The sequence below is a fragment of the Pieris napi genome, chromosome 7, assembly GCF_905475465.1.
Source record: "Pieris napi chromosome 7, ilPieNapi1.2, whole genome shotgun sequence".
NCBI classification, from domain to species: Eukaryota; Metazoa; Arthropoda; class Insecta; order Lepidoptera; family Pieridae; genus Pieris; species Pieris napi.
The window spans coordinates 1989509-2007164 of record NC_062240.1 but is presented as its reverse complement, the minus strand read 5'-3'; the positions used below and the strand labels follow the sequence as shown (position 1 = coordinate 2007164).

The following is a 17656-nucleotide window of genomic DNA, read 5'->3' as shown; positions in this document are numbered from 1 at the left end:
ATCCAAAGGTAAAGTGTACTGAAGGTATTAAAGCATGAATTACGTCAAATAAAATATAAACCCACTCTATTATATGAAGCAATATTTTTTCTTAGTCTTTGCAACGACAAGATGCGTTGATCGCGTTTTAATTACTTTGTGCATTTAGAATACTCTCATTGGATCGGTTACCTCAAGTCATTGTAATCTTCATATATCAAATATGAATTAAGGAACACATCGGACTTTGTAGTAGAATCTGAAATTCTGCAAGCCAAGGCTGCAAGTCAAAGTTTTTGAACCAATTTGACTTCGGGTACTGCAAGTAAAGAGCGACCAACTCTAAAAAGACCGGCAACGCACTTGCGAGCCTTCTCGCGTTTTAAGGGTTCATGGGCGTATCAGTTCACATCAGACGAGTATCCTGCCCATTAGTATCCTGTTAAGTAAATAATAATAAATTAGTTTTAATATAAGAATGGCCAAGTATTAAAGCCCTTGATATGTCAGAGATATGGGTTGATTTCGCTTATACAGGAGTAAATATTATATTAATTATGTATGAATGCACAACTTCATAGTTGATAATCATCCACTCAAAAGATATATGGTAGCAAATCTTAAGTAATCTTATTATTTTTACCCCTTTCCCCGACAAGAATTCGTATTTAAAGAATATAAAGACTATATAAATATATTCACAAAAATACGAAAAATAAGAAGAAGAAATATGAAATAAATGCAATAAACTATGAACTTATATAAAAAACGTTACATATATAAAAGTTAAGACTGTTTAAATTTTCAAATTTATAATTCTGAAATCTTGTTGTATGAGTTATATAATTATTTAAATTATAACGACCTTGAACCGTAATCCTAATTAAAGCAATAATAAAGTCTGGGAGATAAAAATAACGAATATTAACATTTACAATCAATAAAATAAATTATGTAAATAATTAAAAATTACTCGTTTCTTTAAGGTTTGATAAAAGTCTTTTCGCTCTTAAATATGTACTTACATCGCAAGGATTTTCCCACACCTTGGGGTATTTTTCCGATGTCAACAGTAATAATTTTTCTACATACTACATATATCTAATAATCGAAAGTAAATTAATATGAGCAGAAAATTAACAAATTTATTTTTATTACGATTTCTTTCTTTAGATTAGAGAGAGAGAGAGATATTAGACTGTCTCACTCCTCGTCCAATATCTATTGTTTCTTCCTACTTTATACATTTTTAGACTTTCGTATTTGTTATTCAGGGTATAGCTTAAGCCTATATGTAACAAACACTTTTTAATCCGATAAAACCCATTACAGCTGAAAGTTCAGCCGCACCCTTTGCAAAATTCGTGTTCCATACGGCATTTAACTACAGCACCCCGCGGTTATGATAAACTAGTTTTGCGAAACTCACGATTGTCCGAGTTTAATTCACGCAATGTCACCGCCCGCGGCCATTACACCATTTATTTTATCAATATTTCTAATACCGAACAATAAAATAATCTTAATACATGTTTTGTATCCAAAGCTAAACATATGTTTGGTTGCATTACTAAAGTGAAAAGCAGGCGAATTTCAATACTACTACAAATGATTATTGCATAATTAAATGTTTTATTTTAGCAATACAACAGCTAAGCTTGTAAAAGCTTATGATGACGCATAGTTACTTATCATAGTAAATAAACCGGTAAAGCTGAGACCCTAATATCGACACGTCTCACCAGTGGCACTACAACCTTTAAGGTCTGGTCCTCAGAATCGTGTATTTGTGTTGTGATCTTTTGTTTTCTCTAAAAAGCATTCTTCGGTGCCTGACACACGCCGCCTACTTTTTGGGTCTAAGGCATGCAGTACGATGTTTTTAATTACGAACTTGCCTGTGTATCAATCAAAATCTGCCCCAAAGGGGTTATGTTAATCGGTAAAAATTGAAATTGTGTCTTAATTGATGTTATAAATTACACCTCTACTTAAGAACATAAAAGTCAACACTTAAAAATATCGTAACAAAGTTGTTCTGCCATTTGACATGAACTAGGCCAAGATCAAAATATCAGATATAAACCAGTTGTTTTAAGTTCACTTGTCACATATCAATTAATCTATCGAGTATGTCATGTGAAGTCACGGTACAAATGTCGATGCCTCAAATGTGTCGAACTAAATGAAATGTACTATTTGGTTTAAAGATATAAATGCCGCTGTAAACTTAAAGTCTAGCCTCAGGTTTCTGTAAACGTTCTGTAATGATTTTTATTCTTAATCGATTAGTAGCTGATCAGCCTTCTGAGCCTCATTTTTTCTCTCGTTGGTCTAAGACAAGCCGATTTCCTCATGTTTTCATTTATCGCACGAGGGATTGTTAACTGAGCACTTACAAAAATAAAGCAATATACACTCATTAAAACGCACGACCTTAGGGTTCTGAGGCGCTCGCTTAAGCCACTAACTGTTGATAAACTTTACCAATGTGTAATAAAAAAAAACTCAATTGCTTTAAACTTGTAATATATCTCAGGTTACATTTAAGTAAACCGTTCAAAAAAGTATAGATTAATACAACATATTTTACAATTTTTTAAATGTGTGTGTGCTTATGTATGCGAAATGTGCGAATGAGCTACATATATCTACTAATTTTGTGTCTGTACTTACATGTACCAAATTCAAGTAACCAAATGTCTTCCAAGTATTAAAAAGGAAAGGCTAATTTAAAGAATTATAATTATCTTCCAAAATGGAAAAATCCATTAATCTCCAGATTGTTTTGCATTCACGCTTGGGTTTCACCCTCAGTGATTGATTATTCTATGTGTAACCATCTCTATAAACAGCACAAGCCAGCCCACATACCCAAACAAACTAGGTTCCCAGTAATGCAATCGTCAAGTTAGATTGATAGATGTCAATACTGACAGATTGTGGTTAACGAGGTGACATTGTTGGTGCAGGTTGCATGCGTTGCAAAACGAATGCAGCTTTTGTGCAAAATTAACGAGTACGAAGGTATTTAGAAATATGTCTATGGAATGGAATGTACGAGATTCGAATTTAGAATCATGGCGATTAATTGGATACATTTTCGGCAATTCGTTGCAATTTAAAATGTCAAATATAATCATAATACAGTGAGAGGCAGTGGATAAAAAAAGTGTTTTTCAGATCGGCCTTCGTTGTAATTTTTTTTCTCTAATTTTTTCATTTACATTTTTTTTTATATAATAGGGGGCAAACGGGCAGGAGGCTCACCTGATGTTAAGTGATACCGCCGCCCATGGACACTCACAATTCCAGAAGGCTCGCAAGTGCGTTGCCGGCCTTTCAAGAATTGGTACGCTCTTTTCTTGAAGGACCCTAAGTCGAATTGGTTCGGAAATACTTCTGTGGGCAGCTGGTTCCACATAGTGGTGGTGCGCGGCAAAAACTGCCTTAGAAACGCTCGGTTGTGGAACGACGGACGTCGAGGTGATACGGAGATTACATATAGAAACAATTCATTGGTATACAGCCGAGGTTCCACCACCCAACTTTACTATTAAGAGTTGAACCCCCGTCTAGGCATTGATACAGTGAAGTAGCAGGATTCATTTCATTTAGTACCTGTTTCTCCACAAAACATTAGACAAAAATCTATGTTCGGTACTGTGTGAAGAAATTGACATTACAGAAGCGTCCTAAAACCTATTGCATAGACATTGTTTGATTGAGACATGTATGAATGACTGTATGTGATGTCACAATTGCACTTGATACTGACTCTATATGGCGCTGTTACGCTTGTCTATTCAACACATCTCACATTGCGCACGCGTCGTGCACTTTCTAGGTTGAGTAACAATACGAGGATCTATGTTATGAATCTAGAATTTTGTCTCCAGAGGAAACTGATGGTTTGATATGAAGTATCAGTTTTCTAAACAGTTTTCGATCAATCAAATTATCTATAGGTACCTCGATTTGAAAGCCTCTTACGTTGTACGTGCATATTAATATTGTAAATATGTTGTTATTTAGTAATCATCATCAATGAATCTTGTGGGACTTAGCCTACTCAAGTACACTTCGCCATCGCAATCTATCCAGTGCTTCCCGCATCCAACTTCGAACACCTATTGTTTTGAGGTCCTTGCAACTCCATCTACAACCAATGCAGCCTCCGGTTTTGTCTTGCCACCGGTTTATCAGTTGTTTAGTAATACCGTGAATAAAAATCGTGAAAAAATCATACTTCTACCATAATAAATCCTTTCGACATACAATAATGCTTACCATAATAATGGTTATACTTGTTTGTATTAAAATGTAAACTTTTCCTTTAAGTTTAAAACTGTATGGAAATTTTACCAGAAAACTATACATGTGAAATAAAAAGTAACCAGGTCGTAAGAAAAGTATTATATCTCAAATTATATAATATAAAGAGTTTTATGTTAAACTATATAAAAATTTAATTGCTCTTAACACTGCATTTTCTACAGAATATAAAGAGTTATAAAGAACAGGAAAAAGTTTGAATTACGTAAATTAGACATTTTCGCATACACAATACGACATAAACTTTCACAAAAATTGTACACAGGCGAGAATTGTCTTAAAATATAATCGTCATTGTACAAAATTATTCTCACTTTCCCTCGTTTCTTATTAGGGTTATCAGAAATATGTATAATGAAATTGTCATATATATATAGAAACGTCTATTACTAAATCGTTGATAATATCACATGAATTCAATAAATGGTTATTGGTATTAGTTAACTGCCGTTGTTACAGACTATAATAAGGTTGATTATTGAAGTGAAATGTGTTGGCTTAGAAGCTTTGCACCACTGCACTGGATTGTTCTATGTGCTCGTATAGTTAAGGAGAACATCGTAAAGAAATCGACATGTCGTATACCCTTTGACATGTGTCCCCATATAGGGTTGCGCTGCTATATTATTATTACTAAATAGCTACTAACAACACAGCCTCACTAACTTGTCTAAAGGTGATATCAGACGGTTCATTTTTTGTTCATTTTCACCTTTCATTCGGTACATTTCACTCGAAATGAAATGTCTGAACAAAAAATGAAACACGAGTGCCGAATGAATTCATTAGTGAACCGATCCAACAGTGTTGGATATTGGCATCCGGTATCTTTCATTCCCACTCCGAATGAACGAGAAATGAACGGTCTGAACACTGAGAGAACGTTCATTCGGATTCGGCCATTTTGTTTCGAGTCCTGTAGCCGACGGACATCACGTTGTCGACGAAGTTATAACTTTTTTTTAACTTTTCTTCAAATTTACTTTCATCCATTCGAAGATGATTACAATATAAATCAGGATCTTCAACGGCTAGTTCTCTCAACAATGTATTGGAAGCTCCTAATAAATTTCTTCTTCCAATCCATGGTCGCACCCACCACCGTCGACGTTTTCTGTGCTTCTTTTTTGTCAACTCTTTGATTAAATGATCACAAATTAAACTAATTCCAAGACGTACGACTTCATTCGATGACATATTTAAAAGAAAGAACAATGAATGTTCATTTCTGTATCATTTCGTCTAAGCCGTGTGAACATAGAATGAAAAAAAATGAAGCAATCACTCGAGTGAACAATCATTCGAGTGAACCGTCTGATATCACCTTAAGAAACAGAAGCGATCTTAGAAATGTCTTAGCCATCGTAGGTACACACTAACCAAATAGAGCGTAGTACATTGTGTAATTACAATATTAACAAGTACCTACATTCCAATCGAACTAGTATTATTGTACTGGTTACGTGACTAGACTAGTTTTTACTGCGGAATTTGCCACTTTTCCCTGCGGCGTGGTCACTCCACGCTTACATCATATGAAACTAGGGCGGTATGTGGTAATTACTCATTATATTTTGCGTTCTCAGTATTTTTATTACTTATGCATATAATGCGTAAATTGTTATATTATCTAGCGATTCTAACAGTAGAAATTCTGTGTTAAACGTAGCATTTGGTTAATTGAATTAAATAATTGGATTTGTTCACTTTAAGTAACCAGCGACCCGGAGACTTTTTCCTGTTCTCAGACTTCAAGAGAATGCTCTCTGGATAGAAATGTTGCGCTCATGAAGAGGTAATCGCCAAACCTAAAAAAAAAATATGAATGCTGTAATTTTTCACCAATATTCTATAGATTTATACGTGGTCTTAGAGGAACATAAATATCACCAAAAATCTAAATAAAACAAAATAAATCAGCGCTACAATCTCTTTAGGCCAAGACCTTAGATTTCTGAATCTGTTTCGTGACTATTTTTTAATTTAATAGGCAAGTAGGTGATCAGCACTGGATGCCTGACACACGCCGTCGACTTTTTGGGTCTAAGTCACGTCGGTTTCCTTACAACGTTTTCCTTTACCGTTCGAGCAAATGTTAAATGCGCATATAGAAAGAAAGTCCATTGGTGCACAGCCGGGGATCGAACCTACGACCTCAGGTTTGAGAGTCACACGCTGAAGCCACTAGGCCAACACTGCTCAAAAAAAAATCTCAATACCATAGAATAATATCGCTTATGTATCCATGCTTGCTGGCTGTATCATGCTTATATTACGTACAAAAGAATTGTTATGCCTCAAAAGTCCTCAGGTATTCCGTACATAATGTGGTGTTACCTGCCAGGTGTATATACCAAGGTGCTGCAATATATTTTACACATATCGTTATCTTGAAGGCCAAATAAAGTTCAAGACTGTGGCTATTTAATCATTGTAATTACGACAGTTACTATTGTTTGATACATCTACTATTCTATTATCAATAATAAATCTAAAAACGTCTTTTAAAAATAATCATACAACTGGTTTTCTGGATAACATCATCATATCGCGTTTGATGTTTATTGTTTTCTTATGTGCTATTAAATATATATGTATGTGTTTGTAACACAGATGTTGTTTGGTGGTCTTTCATAAATTCCTTTTAAATTAACGTGGTTCACATCATAAAAATTATGAGCTTTTTAAGTTTCTATCTAATTATAAAGCTAAAAGTATGTCAAACATAAATGGTCATGGTTTTTGTTTGAAAATATTGATATTTAACTTGTTTATACTTGCTAATATCGATGTATTTTTAACTACTGGAAATTGTACAAAATTATTAAGCTACTGTACTTAAAAACAACTTTAATTAATTTTTACAACATTGTAAAAATATTGCGGCCGCCAACGCCCTTGCAACTTGCAAGTTGCAAACCTTCTAGCATTAATAGTGTCCATGGGCGGTATCACTTAACATCAGATGAGCCTCCTTCCGTTTCCCTGTTCTATAAAATATTTTTTATTTATAAAAATTCAATCAAAATCTTTGTTTTTTTAATTTATAATTTATCTAATTTTACAATAAACTAGTGGACCCGACAGACGTTGTCCTGCATGATATTTCAAGCGATTAGTAAAGCAAAGTATGAAAGTACCGACTGCAGCGCCATCTGGCGGGCTGATTTGTGAATCTAAACCATTCCCAGATCCCATTGAACACACACAAAAAATTTCATCAAAATCGGTCCAGTCGTTTGAGAGAAGTTCAGTAACATACACGCTCACAGAAGAATTATATATATAAAGATATACACTGTATGAACGTATATATAGCAAGTTTTGTATAAATTCTAAACCATATTATTTTTACAGGTGCTATGTCTGGTGCTGGCGACTGGTATGGCTGCAAGGCCAAGGCAGCGGCTGCAGCAGCAGCCCATCGATGCGTACGAGTATGAACCGGAGGCACACGATCGGGCAGGCGAAAGGGTTAGTTCAACATTTATATTTCTGTCACTTAAGTATAAAGTTTTGACCCCAAGCCCCAATTGGGAATAATTGGCATAATTCAGTGGAGCTACGGCCAGAAGTTACCAGGAGGGATTCTATAGACTTCTCTGACTGACACATGTCGTCGATTCTAAGCCACCAGACCAAGATTGTTACTTATATGTAAATTTATAAATAAATTTATGTTGTGTATAAAATAACGTGTAATTAAGATTACATGTAGATAAGCAACCTATTTTAAGAATATCAAAATCAGTTTTAATTGTGTCAAAAATTTAAGTGAATAATGTAATAAAATTGCAAAAAAATATAATTTAATATTTTTTTTATATTGTCTGAATATTCATAAGAAATGTCTTGCAGTGCTGTTAATACATTTGAAATGTAAAAATGTTACAAAGATTTAAAACTTTGTAGAATTTTTTTGACCAGAATATTTCTTGAGGTTTCCGTTCAGTGGTATGCAGTATTTCTATTTGTAGATGTGGAATGAATGGTCTAGTTTAAACGTGTTTTAAATATTTGATTAATTCTCATGCCATTTTATATCCTCCTACTTCACTCCAGGCACAAGAAGAAAAATTTATATCACTGAAATATTTTGAAAAATTAGTTCCAAATAATTAATTGCCTACGATATTGTAGGTGTTTTACTATTTACGCCCATTAGTATAGTGATTGGTGGCATGATGTTTAAGTTGGAGGTCCATGATTCTATCTCCGCAAAACGGTCACAGAAATGTTGTGCCTTAATATCCTGTGTAAGTTTTTAACATTATATTTATTTTCTTTCAGGTTGTCTTGGTATCTCCGGACGCATACGACCTCTACCAGGCACAAGATCGAGTTGACGAGGAGTATGAACCACGTGCCGTTCACAGGGCGCCCCAACGTCTGAAGCAGAACCAGATACAGGAGAGCCCCAAGCAGCCGCCCGTACAAACTATCCGAAACTACAATAAGGTAGGTTTGAACTTCCGTACGTATGTTGCATTTTGTTTTTATATGTTTTCAATTGTTTCGACTTTCAATTGTATTAATTTACAGGTAAACGATGACGGCAGCTTTACTTTCGGCTACGAAGCAGCTGATGGGTCCTTCAAGGAGGAGACTAGAGGCACTGACTGCGTAGTCCGTGGAAAGTACGGATACGTCGACCCAGACGGCAACAAACGTGAATTCACCTACGTGTCTGGTAACCCATGTGACCCTAACAAGCCAAATGAAGATGAAGAACAAGAAGGGCCAGCTGCTCCAGAATCTGCAGAACGCGACGATGGCGTCCCTAACTATCCGACTAGACCCGCTCTTCGACCCACTACTGCTCGACCTACGACAACTTACTTCCAAAACGACTTCAGGGATGCCGACGAAGAACCAGAAGAAGAGCCCCTACAGAACCTGAGACCACGAATTGTGCAGCGTCCACAACCTGCAAGGCCCGTGCATAGACCAACCTACCAAGCTCAACCCATAGCCATTACGCCCCGACCAGTCCCAGTGACCACTGCTAGAGCTCTTCCTCCTGCAACCACCTTCAGACCTCAACTCGTCCAAGTTACTGCAAGACCTCAGGTGCAATACAGCCCCGAACCTAACTACGCTCAATCACCTTCACCCAACTACGCTCAATCACCTTCACCCAACTACGCTCAATCACCTTCACCCAACTACCCATCTCACTCTCAAGCTGCCCCACCGACCAGACCCAGCCAAATTGACTTTGCTGCTGAGTTTGCTAAATTCCACCACGAGAACCAAGTCCAATCGACCACCCCTAGTGCCCTTAGTGGCCCAACGAGAACTACAGTCGCCGCTAGTCCTTCGCCTAGTAACCCTCTGTATTCCACCGAACTGGTCTACGATCCATCCAGCGGCCAATACAACACCCAGCTATTCCAAAGCTTGCCTCAAACTAAGGGAGAATTGAACCTAAATCAAAGACTGCAACCCTACGTAGCGCAACAACAGCCACAGGCACAGCGACCGTTTATTCCATCACCCCAGATCCCACCCGCAGCGATTCCCAATCAATACAGACAGCCAACGAATCAAGAGACCTACCAGAGACAGCAGTCCGAGTCGCAATTCCAAAACTCAGCGCAACTGTTCGCTCAACAACAGCAAATCCAGCAGAGTCAGTTGCAGAGGGACCGAGCCGCAGCGCGCGCTCAAGCCCAAAGACTGTCAATCCAACCACAACATCAAGCCCAAAGAGCCCAATCCCCGCAATACTACTACGTGCCAAGAGGAGGAGAATCTATATCATCAGGCCAAATCGACGCATTTCTGAGAGGTCATGGCATCCAAGTATAGAAAGTAGTTAATATATAGGAGCTAGGTAACACTGTTGACCGATTTGAGTCCGTCTGGCCATAATACAGTGTACAAGTTTTTGCGGTCGCAAAGTGGCGAAATATCTAGTTCATTGGACTTGAGGTCGAGTGTACATAATGCTGTGTCTATCAGTACTTAACATAGATAGTTATAAGATACGATACGAACGAACCCCTACTGGGGCCAGTCTGTAAATGTAGCAATTTTGTAATATTTTGTTTTTATAATAAATTATACTTTTTATAAATAAAAGATGTTGTTTTTTTGCACTGATTAACTTAACTTAATTAAATACAATTTTTATTAATAATAAAGGCCGTTTGTATCAGATACTTTACATTTAAGTACATTTATATTTTTATCATCGAATTCCTTTTTGATATCTGTGTGCCCTTTTTTGGCAAAGGCCTCCAATTCCCGCCATTTCTGTCTACACTATGCCACTCTCTGCCATGTACCTCCTTCTGATTCCTTAATCTGATCTATCAACCACCCACCTCCTTAATTGTCTTCCTCTTTGGCGTTTAATGTACCTACTTTATACAGTATTTACAATTTTATTAACCTAATTATTACTATAAAAAAAAGGACGGAAAAATCAAATATAAGAGTCTTTCCTTCAACTTCGTTTTTTTTACCTTTGGAGTAGAGACTCTTGGGCCGTGGGGTTCAAGTGCACAGGCGCTAATTAAAGATTTATTTCTTGTATATAATTACGTTGGCGCCTGGTAAATAATACCGGTGACCCCAGAGCTGGTGCTTTCCTCGTTCAACGAATAAGTATCGCAATACAGCGAGGAAATAGCGTACCTTTCCACAGGGACCAAACTTTTTAAATTTTTAATTATTTGTACTTTTCTATTAAATACAACTCTAACCTGTAATTTTGATAAAACATAATGTCTTCCTAGCGTTGATGGTATTGATAAAAATATATATTGATTGAACTAAGAACAATGTTGTCAACTGTAGAAATTCTTGTAATATTTTTTTAATCATTGTTGTAATTCCTGTCCTAAAACCATGTCTAAGCACAATCATGCATCACTAATAAAAACGACGCCAATTGTGGTTGGCGCCATAATTCAATGTTGCCATATTAACTCAACATTATGTCATTAATTACGCCAACAAAATTAGGGGTTTCATGCAGTGAGCTGTCAAATTTATTTTAATAACTTGACGCAAAATTATATAGAACGGAACGATGCGTAATTGCGTATTACACAAAGATATGGCCCAGTAATTCAATAAAGAGCGCAGGTTGTTCACTTCCGCATTCTCCAGCGTAATAAATTAATGCTTAATCCCCTTAGCAGCTTTAACGCATTAATTTATATATTTACAAGTAACTTGGACTTTTAAGCATATTCCTGTTCCATAAGGATTGTTTTTACTGCTATTTGCACAGTGCACGTCGCATTTGACCCTACTGAATATTTGATATGAATTTTCTTGCACCGCCCTTTCGTCTCTGGTAAAAGCCACATTTTTTGTTATTATCTTCATATTTTTAACAAAAATAATGACTTAAATTGTTCTTTGTGCGATTCCCTATATACTATTTGCTACGCAAATAACGTACAATCATACATTTCAGAATTAAGTGACGAAAAGTATAATTATCTGACACAATTTTTACCCATAATTAATGTATGTTTGGTTAAAACATAAAGAATGAATTGAGACTAGTAATTACTTATAAAGGACTTAATACGTATATTTGTATAGAATTTTAGTGACTTATGAATAAAAACCGTACTATACAATTGCAAATTAGGTTCAATACGTTTGAAATAAATTTCCAACACCTTATTTTCTCTTTATAAATAGTTTGTCAAGGTGAGTGGGGTAATTGTAGAGTATCAGATATGGGCAAAGGGGCATGAGGAAGGTATGCAATAATTATTAAGATTATTGTCACATAAGGGTAGTTGTTTTTAAATTACACCCTATTTTAATTAACTACAATTGCCAGTTGATTTTGCTTCATTCTAAAATAATAATAAAAAATATGGTGACAATTGTTTAAAGATATCAATATAAATTTGATTCCTCTATCTCTCTTGAGCTATAATGTGTCAAATTTCAATGACATATTGTTGAAATAAGGCAACATTAGATTTTTCATAAACAGTTTTTTAATCTATGGCGTCTTCTCTGCACTTTGTCTATGGGCTCGTACTTACTTCTTGTGTAGGTACTCTTCTTCTTGTGTGTGTAGAGTCAAATACACTGCTTTAAAAATTGTAATATGTAGTTTTAAAAATATAATAAACGTTCTTTAGACCAAATACAAGTGTTTCTATAGCAATCCGCTTCCACTGTACGATCAATATTCTGCGACACATATTAACGAAAAAAATTTGACAATTGGTTTAATAACTTAAATTTATCAACTTTATCACTTGTGTGTGGGATAAAACCAATCTAATTTAAAAATGTAGGTAATTATTACGAATTATTAGGAGACTTAAGACTACTTTTACATTATTTTCATCATAAATTCTATAATTGTAGTCAATAAAACACACCTTGAGTATGTTAAAGGTATAAGCTATATTAAACATTAACACATCTACCATTATCACTACATAGTATAAAACAAAGTCGCTTTTTCTGTCCCTATGTCCCTTTGTATGCTTAAATCTTTGAAACTACACAACGGATTTTGATGCAGTTTTTTTTAATAGCGGGACGTAGCGTTTGCGGCGGTACAGTTTTTCTGTAGTGTATTTAGTATCAGCATTGCACCCGTGCGAAGCCGGGGCGGGTCGCTAGTTATTAAATAAAACATGAATACGAGTTCCACCACCGAAAATAAAAGAATAAATAAGCAGAGCCTCTTCGCGCAATGTCTTTAGGCACAATGTAAAGTAGTTAAATGACAATTACAAATTATAATAAAAAACCTTAAAATGAATTAATTAAATATATTATTAAAAGGAGTCCCTGTAGGCAAGGCTCCGAAGATACTGGCAGCGTTCCCCCTTTGCTAGACTAATTTATAGCTAGACTAATTCTTTGTCAGGGGTAGCTACCAGCTCTTCGGTCTCCTGTGATGTCGACTAACCTTTTTGATATATCCTTCAAAAAAAAAAAATCTTGATTTATGGATGAACATGATTATTAAATTTTAGACAAAGAAAGTGCTCCATTGCTTATGCTTATAAAGTCTGTAAGTGTCAGCAAAGTATGTAGAATATAAAAATGTTTTATATTTCCATCAGTTTTGATCATCATGCATGCATGCATCAGCAATCATGATCGTCATAATGGAACTTACTTTAGTTTAAATTATTTTTGCATTACAGCTATTGTTAAGTATATGAACTTAATATCTATTTTAATATAATAAATGGGAATGATTTAACAATAATTATGTATCTAATAAATAAAACAAAACATACTTAAATGCTGCATTATCTGAGTAATAAAGACTTTTTATTTTCATAATATTTAAAAAATTCTGGCCGTCTGAAGCCGAGAAATACTGCTATTAAACTTTATTAATTTCTTTATCTTCTTCTTTTAACACTTTATATCTTTAAATACATGAAGTTTTTAAAATAAATAATATCACAAGTATTTATAATAACTAAACTAATTAAGTAAAGAAAATAAAAATTAAACCAAAATATGTTGCATAGCCCAACACTCGACGACGGCTTGGTCATTTTTATTTATTCATTGATCTCTGAGGAACTTTATTGGAGAAAGAAATTTGGAAAAAATCTAAATTAAAAATTAAAAATTTAGGCGAACTGAAGTTCACAGGGCCAGTAAGTTATTAATATTTTTCCGTCGCGGTATTATCCAAATTACTATACAATCCATCTACATAGTTATGGTATTATAACATTTACAACAGTGCACTCTGGTTTTGTACATGTTACTTATGTATATACGCTTATATAAAGGAGAATGGAAACCATTCGGCCTTACTTATATTTGGTATCAAAGAGTACCAAACTATAACACTAGATGGCAGTAAAATACATGAACATATCGTATAATAATGCTGTATAATCCTATCTAGAATTTCGGGACGCTATATTAGACTTTGTTCAATATATAATAGCAACAAAAATATATAATTTTTACCTCTTTCTTTGGTTAAAAACTCTTTAACATAGCGTTGCCCAAAATATTGTATATCGATGCAAATTATTACGCAAGCCAAGATACTGAAGATCTTATAATGGCAAGCCTATTAAATTACATTATATCTATCGTACAACAGTGCGAAGTATGAAGATATGTTTGAAAAGAACGCACGATCGATTCGATGTTCGCTCGATAAAATAATAAAACTTTGAAACATACAAATACACCAAAAATATAAACAAAGTTAATGTCAGTTGCCGCCCGAGTTAAATTAAAATAAAACTGATAATGTAATTACAAAGTTTGGCAGCCCGATGTTGCTTTACTTTCTTTTGTTATCTTCTTACAAGTCCAGATTATATCTTCGTTCTTAGTAACATACAATAAAGTGACCCACAGTCTTCATTACACCGAGGAAGCACAATTTGACACCGTGAAACCCCTGGTACTTAGTGTAACTAGGGACAAACACAAGTAACAAAATAAAAACAAGTGCGCAATATGTATGGCTTAAAAAAACTCGCAGTCGATACTTAAGCTCTTAGCTTTAGCTTAGGCTTTTCCTTAGTATGTCATTTGATTAAAACTAAATCACACTATTATTCATTTAACGAAAGCATTGATTTAGATGTATATGAACTCTGGAATAGTATAATAAGATTCAGTTTCAGAGGGATAACGTTTTATGTATGTCTTTCCCGTGAAAAATTAAAATTATTAATGAATTAATGATATATGCAATAATATATATTTTATGTTGAGTTATTATCCCATATGTAAGCAATGACATCATAATTCAAATGCTTTTATCGTAAATAGAAGAATAGGTGTTCTCACAGTAAGGCTATATTATGCAGTACTGAATCGAATTAAAGTAGTTTCAAGCAAATTAAACACAAAGGATTTCATAATTAAGGGATTTCTCATAATTCTCAATGCCCTTTTGTGCTAAACCAATTTAAAATTTGTACCGGTTAAATATAACGCTAAGCTAAACCTAATTCGGCCAGACCATAAGCCAGTTATTAAATACTGACATTGACTCTAACGTCGTGAGAAAATGGCAACTGCAACAATTGGGTAATTAAAATGTTACACATTCTAAATTTTTACATAAATGAACGATGACTTCAACATAACAATGTTTCAATACTATTTACAAGGGACGCATGGAATGGACAATTAAACAATTGGAACCTTACAGCACTTGAAAGAAAAAAGATTTCCCGCTTTAGATAATGCAGTGACAACAATGGAATTATTTGCGTAAGACGTTCGCACGCTTGGCTCACGAGTGGGGTCTTATTATATTTTATAAATAGGGGAGTATTGCTCGCGGCCGACGCCGTAGAGCCGTCATGTGGCTGCCATCGCTGTATCGAGATGATTCTCCTCATATTACTTACTTGTATAACAACAAGTATTGCATTACCCGTGGACAGTAAAAATGATACTAATATTGAGTCCCCATCTAACTCAACAAAAGAAATCCTCAAGGCCAGTGAAACGGGAGACCCTACTAAAGTGGAAATAGTGAAACAAATACGCCGTCTTAACGAAGATGGATCCTATACAATTGGTTACGAAGCAAATGATGGCACGTTTAAAATTGAAAGCAGGGACGTGTTAGGGAATGTCAAAGGTACGTTCGGTTATATTTCTGATGATGGTGAAATAAAACGTGTAACATATACTTCTAATGGAGAAAGTACACCGATTCCCGTATCAACAACCACAACAACAAGTACACCACCCATGATAGTGAGAGTGAATAAAACTGTTTCATCAACTACTCGACGGCCCTTGGCAACTCTTGTTTATCCCACTCGGAGTAGTGCAACAACAAGAGGGACGGTGATCCAACCAATACCGAGAAGAAGGCCTGTAACATCTGCTAGACCACCACCTATGCTAGATCCAACGACGGAAAAAATTAAACATGAAGAAACTACAGCTAATATATTACATATTTATAAACCTAAAGAAGATATTATGAAACACCGAACTCAGATATTAAATCCTATATCAGCTTCATCAGATGATCTTATTCCAAAATCGACTACAACGAACCCACCACATACATTAAAACCAGTTTACGAAGAAGTGACTGAAAAGGAAAAAGATACTAAATCTAACGCAATACGTCGACAGCTATCAGGAACTAGCCACAATCATCACATGGTAAGTCTGCAGCAATCTATGGGCGATGATTCAACTGATGTTTATGGTGGTCATTCATCTCACGGAACCATTCGCCCCTTATTTACTACGACGACGCCTCGATCAAGATACCATTCTTTACATTCAATAATATCTCCTCGTCAACAAGCACCAAATCCGTATCAAGAAGTCCAACTACAAGATCAGGAAACTACAATAGAATCAAGTACAGGCAGGGTATTTGAACAGCAAAATGTGGTAACAACAAACGCTGGACCCGTAGTGCGTATTGGAGGACCTAGAGATCACCATGAAGCTACCAATCAATATACGCAGTATGATCAGCCAATATATAGACGACCTGCAGCGGTTCATTTCAGAACTGATCAATATTTAAGAGACAACCCCGGAGCCCCAATCCCTATAGGCAACACGCGGCCCTTTCTCCAATATGAATATGAGGACAAAGTATTGGAGCCTCATAATGTGAAAGATACGCCTCAATCAAAAGCAACTGCGCATGATCCAGCAACAGTACAATATGATGGAAGGCCGGTACGATTAATCCCCATACCTGTTGACGACAGGGGGGTGCCGATTCCTGGATACCAAGCGCGTTTTGTCAACTATCGACCACAGCCAGTTCAAAGATATGATCCATATGACGACATGAGTTCCATCACAGCTCCTGTAAGTACCAGGGACTTTAGACGCTTGCTTCATATTCTGATGCTGCGCCAGAATCGTCTGCAAGCGATAATGGATCAGTTGATGCCGAAGCCTTACCATAACGTCCAGTACAACCAAGATTATCAAAGACGGTATGACGATGATAGATATGATTACGACCAATACAGGCAGGATTACAGTTACGACAACCAGTATGAAAGTCAAAGATACGTACCTAGGCGAAGGTACAGGCCCTATGATTCAGTGAGCTCAGCTTCGAATAATATTGATGATTCAGAATACCTTCCCGTTGAAGTAAGAGAAGCGCTGCTGTTGAAAATGTTGATATTAGCCATTAGCCCCGACTACATGCCAACTCCGGCGCCGTCCACAGAGTTGACCACGGCTGCACCAGGCCGGAAACAGGTGAGAAATATACAAATACTCGGAGAAGAAGGATCCAGCGACAGCAAACAAAAATAGTATTTAAAAAACAATATATAATTAATACTCGATAGTTTACCATTTGTAAATAAGTTAACATTAAGTTTTTTTAATACATTATTTCTAATTA

General features: G+C 35.6%; 2 protein-coding genes across 2 annotated transcripts in view; both read left to right on the top strand.

The window, feature by feature from the left end:
• Positions 1 to 10398, top strand: part of LOC125050970 (proteoglycan 4-like) — a 31031-nt gene extending 20633 nt beyond the window's left edge. The window contains exons 2-4 of the mRNA XM_047651072.1: positions 7672 to 7788; positions 8605 to 8772; positions 8857 to 10398. Of these exons, the coding sequence (XP_047507028.1) occupies positions 7672 to 7788; positions 8605 to 8772; positions 8857 to 10125 (1554 nt within the window). The 3' untranslated portion in view covers positions 10126 to 10398. The remainder of the gene's footprint in view (positions 1 to 7671; positions 7789 to 8604; positions 8773 to 8856) is intronic.
• Positions 10399 to 15574: 5176 nt separating this feature from the next.
• LOC125051344 lies at positions 15575 to 17656 on the top strand. Its single transcript, XM_047651592.1, has one exon. It carries the CDS (start codon positions 15637 to 15639, stop codon positions 17563 to 17565), a length of 1929 nt encoding a protein of 642 aa, XP_047507548.1. The 5' UTR covers positions 15575 to 15636; the 3' UTR covers positions 17566 to 17656.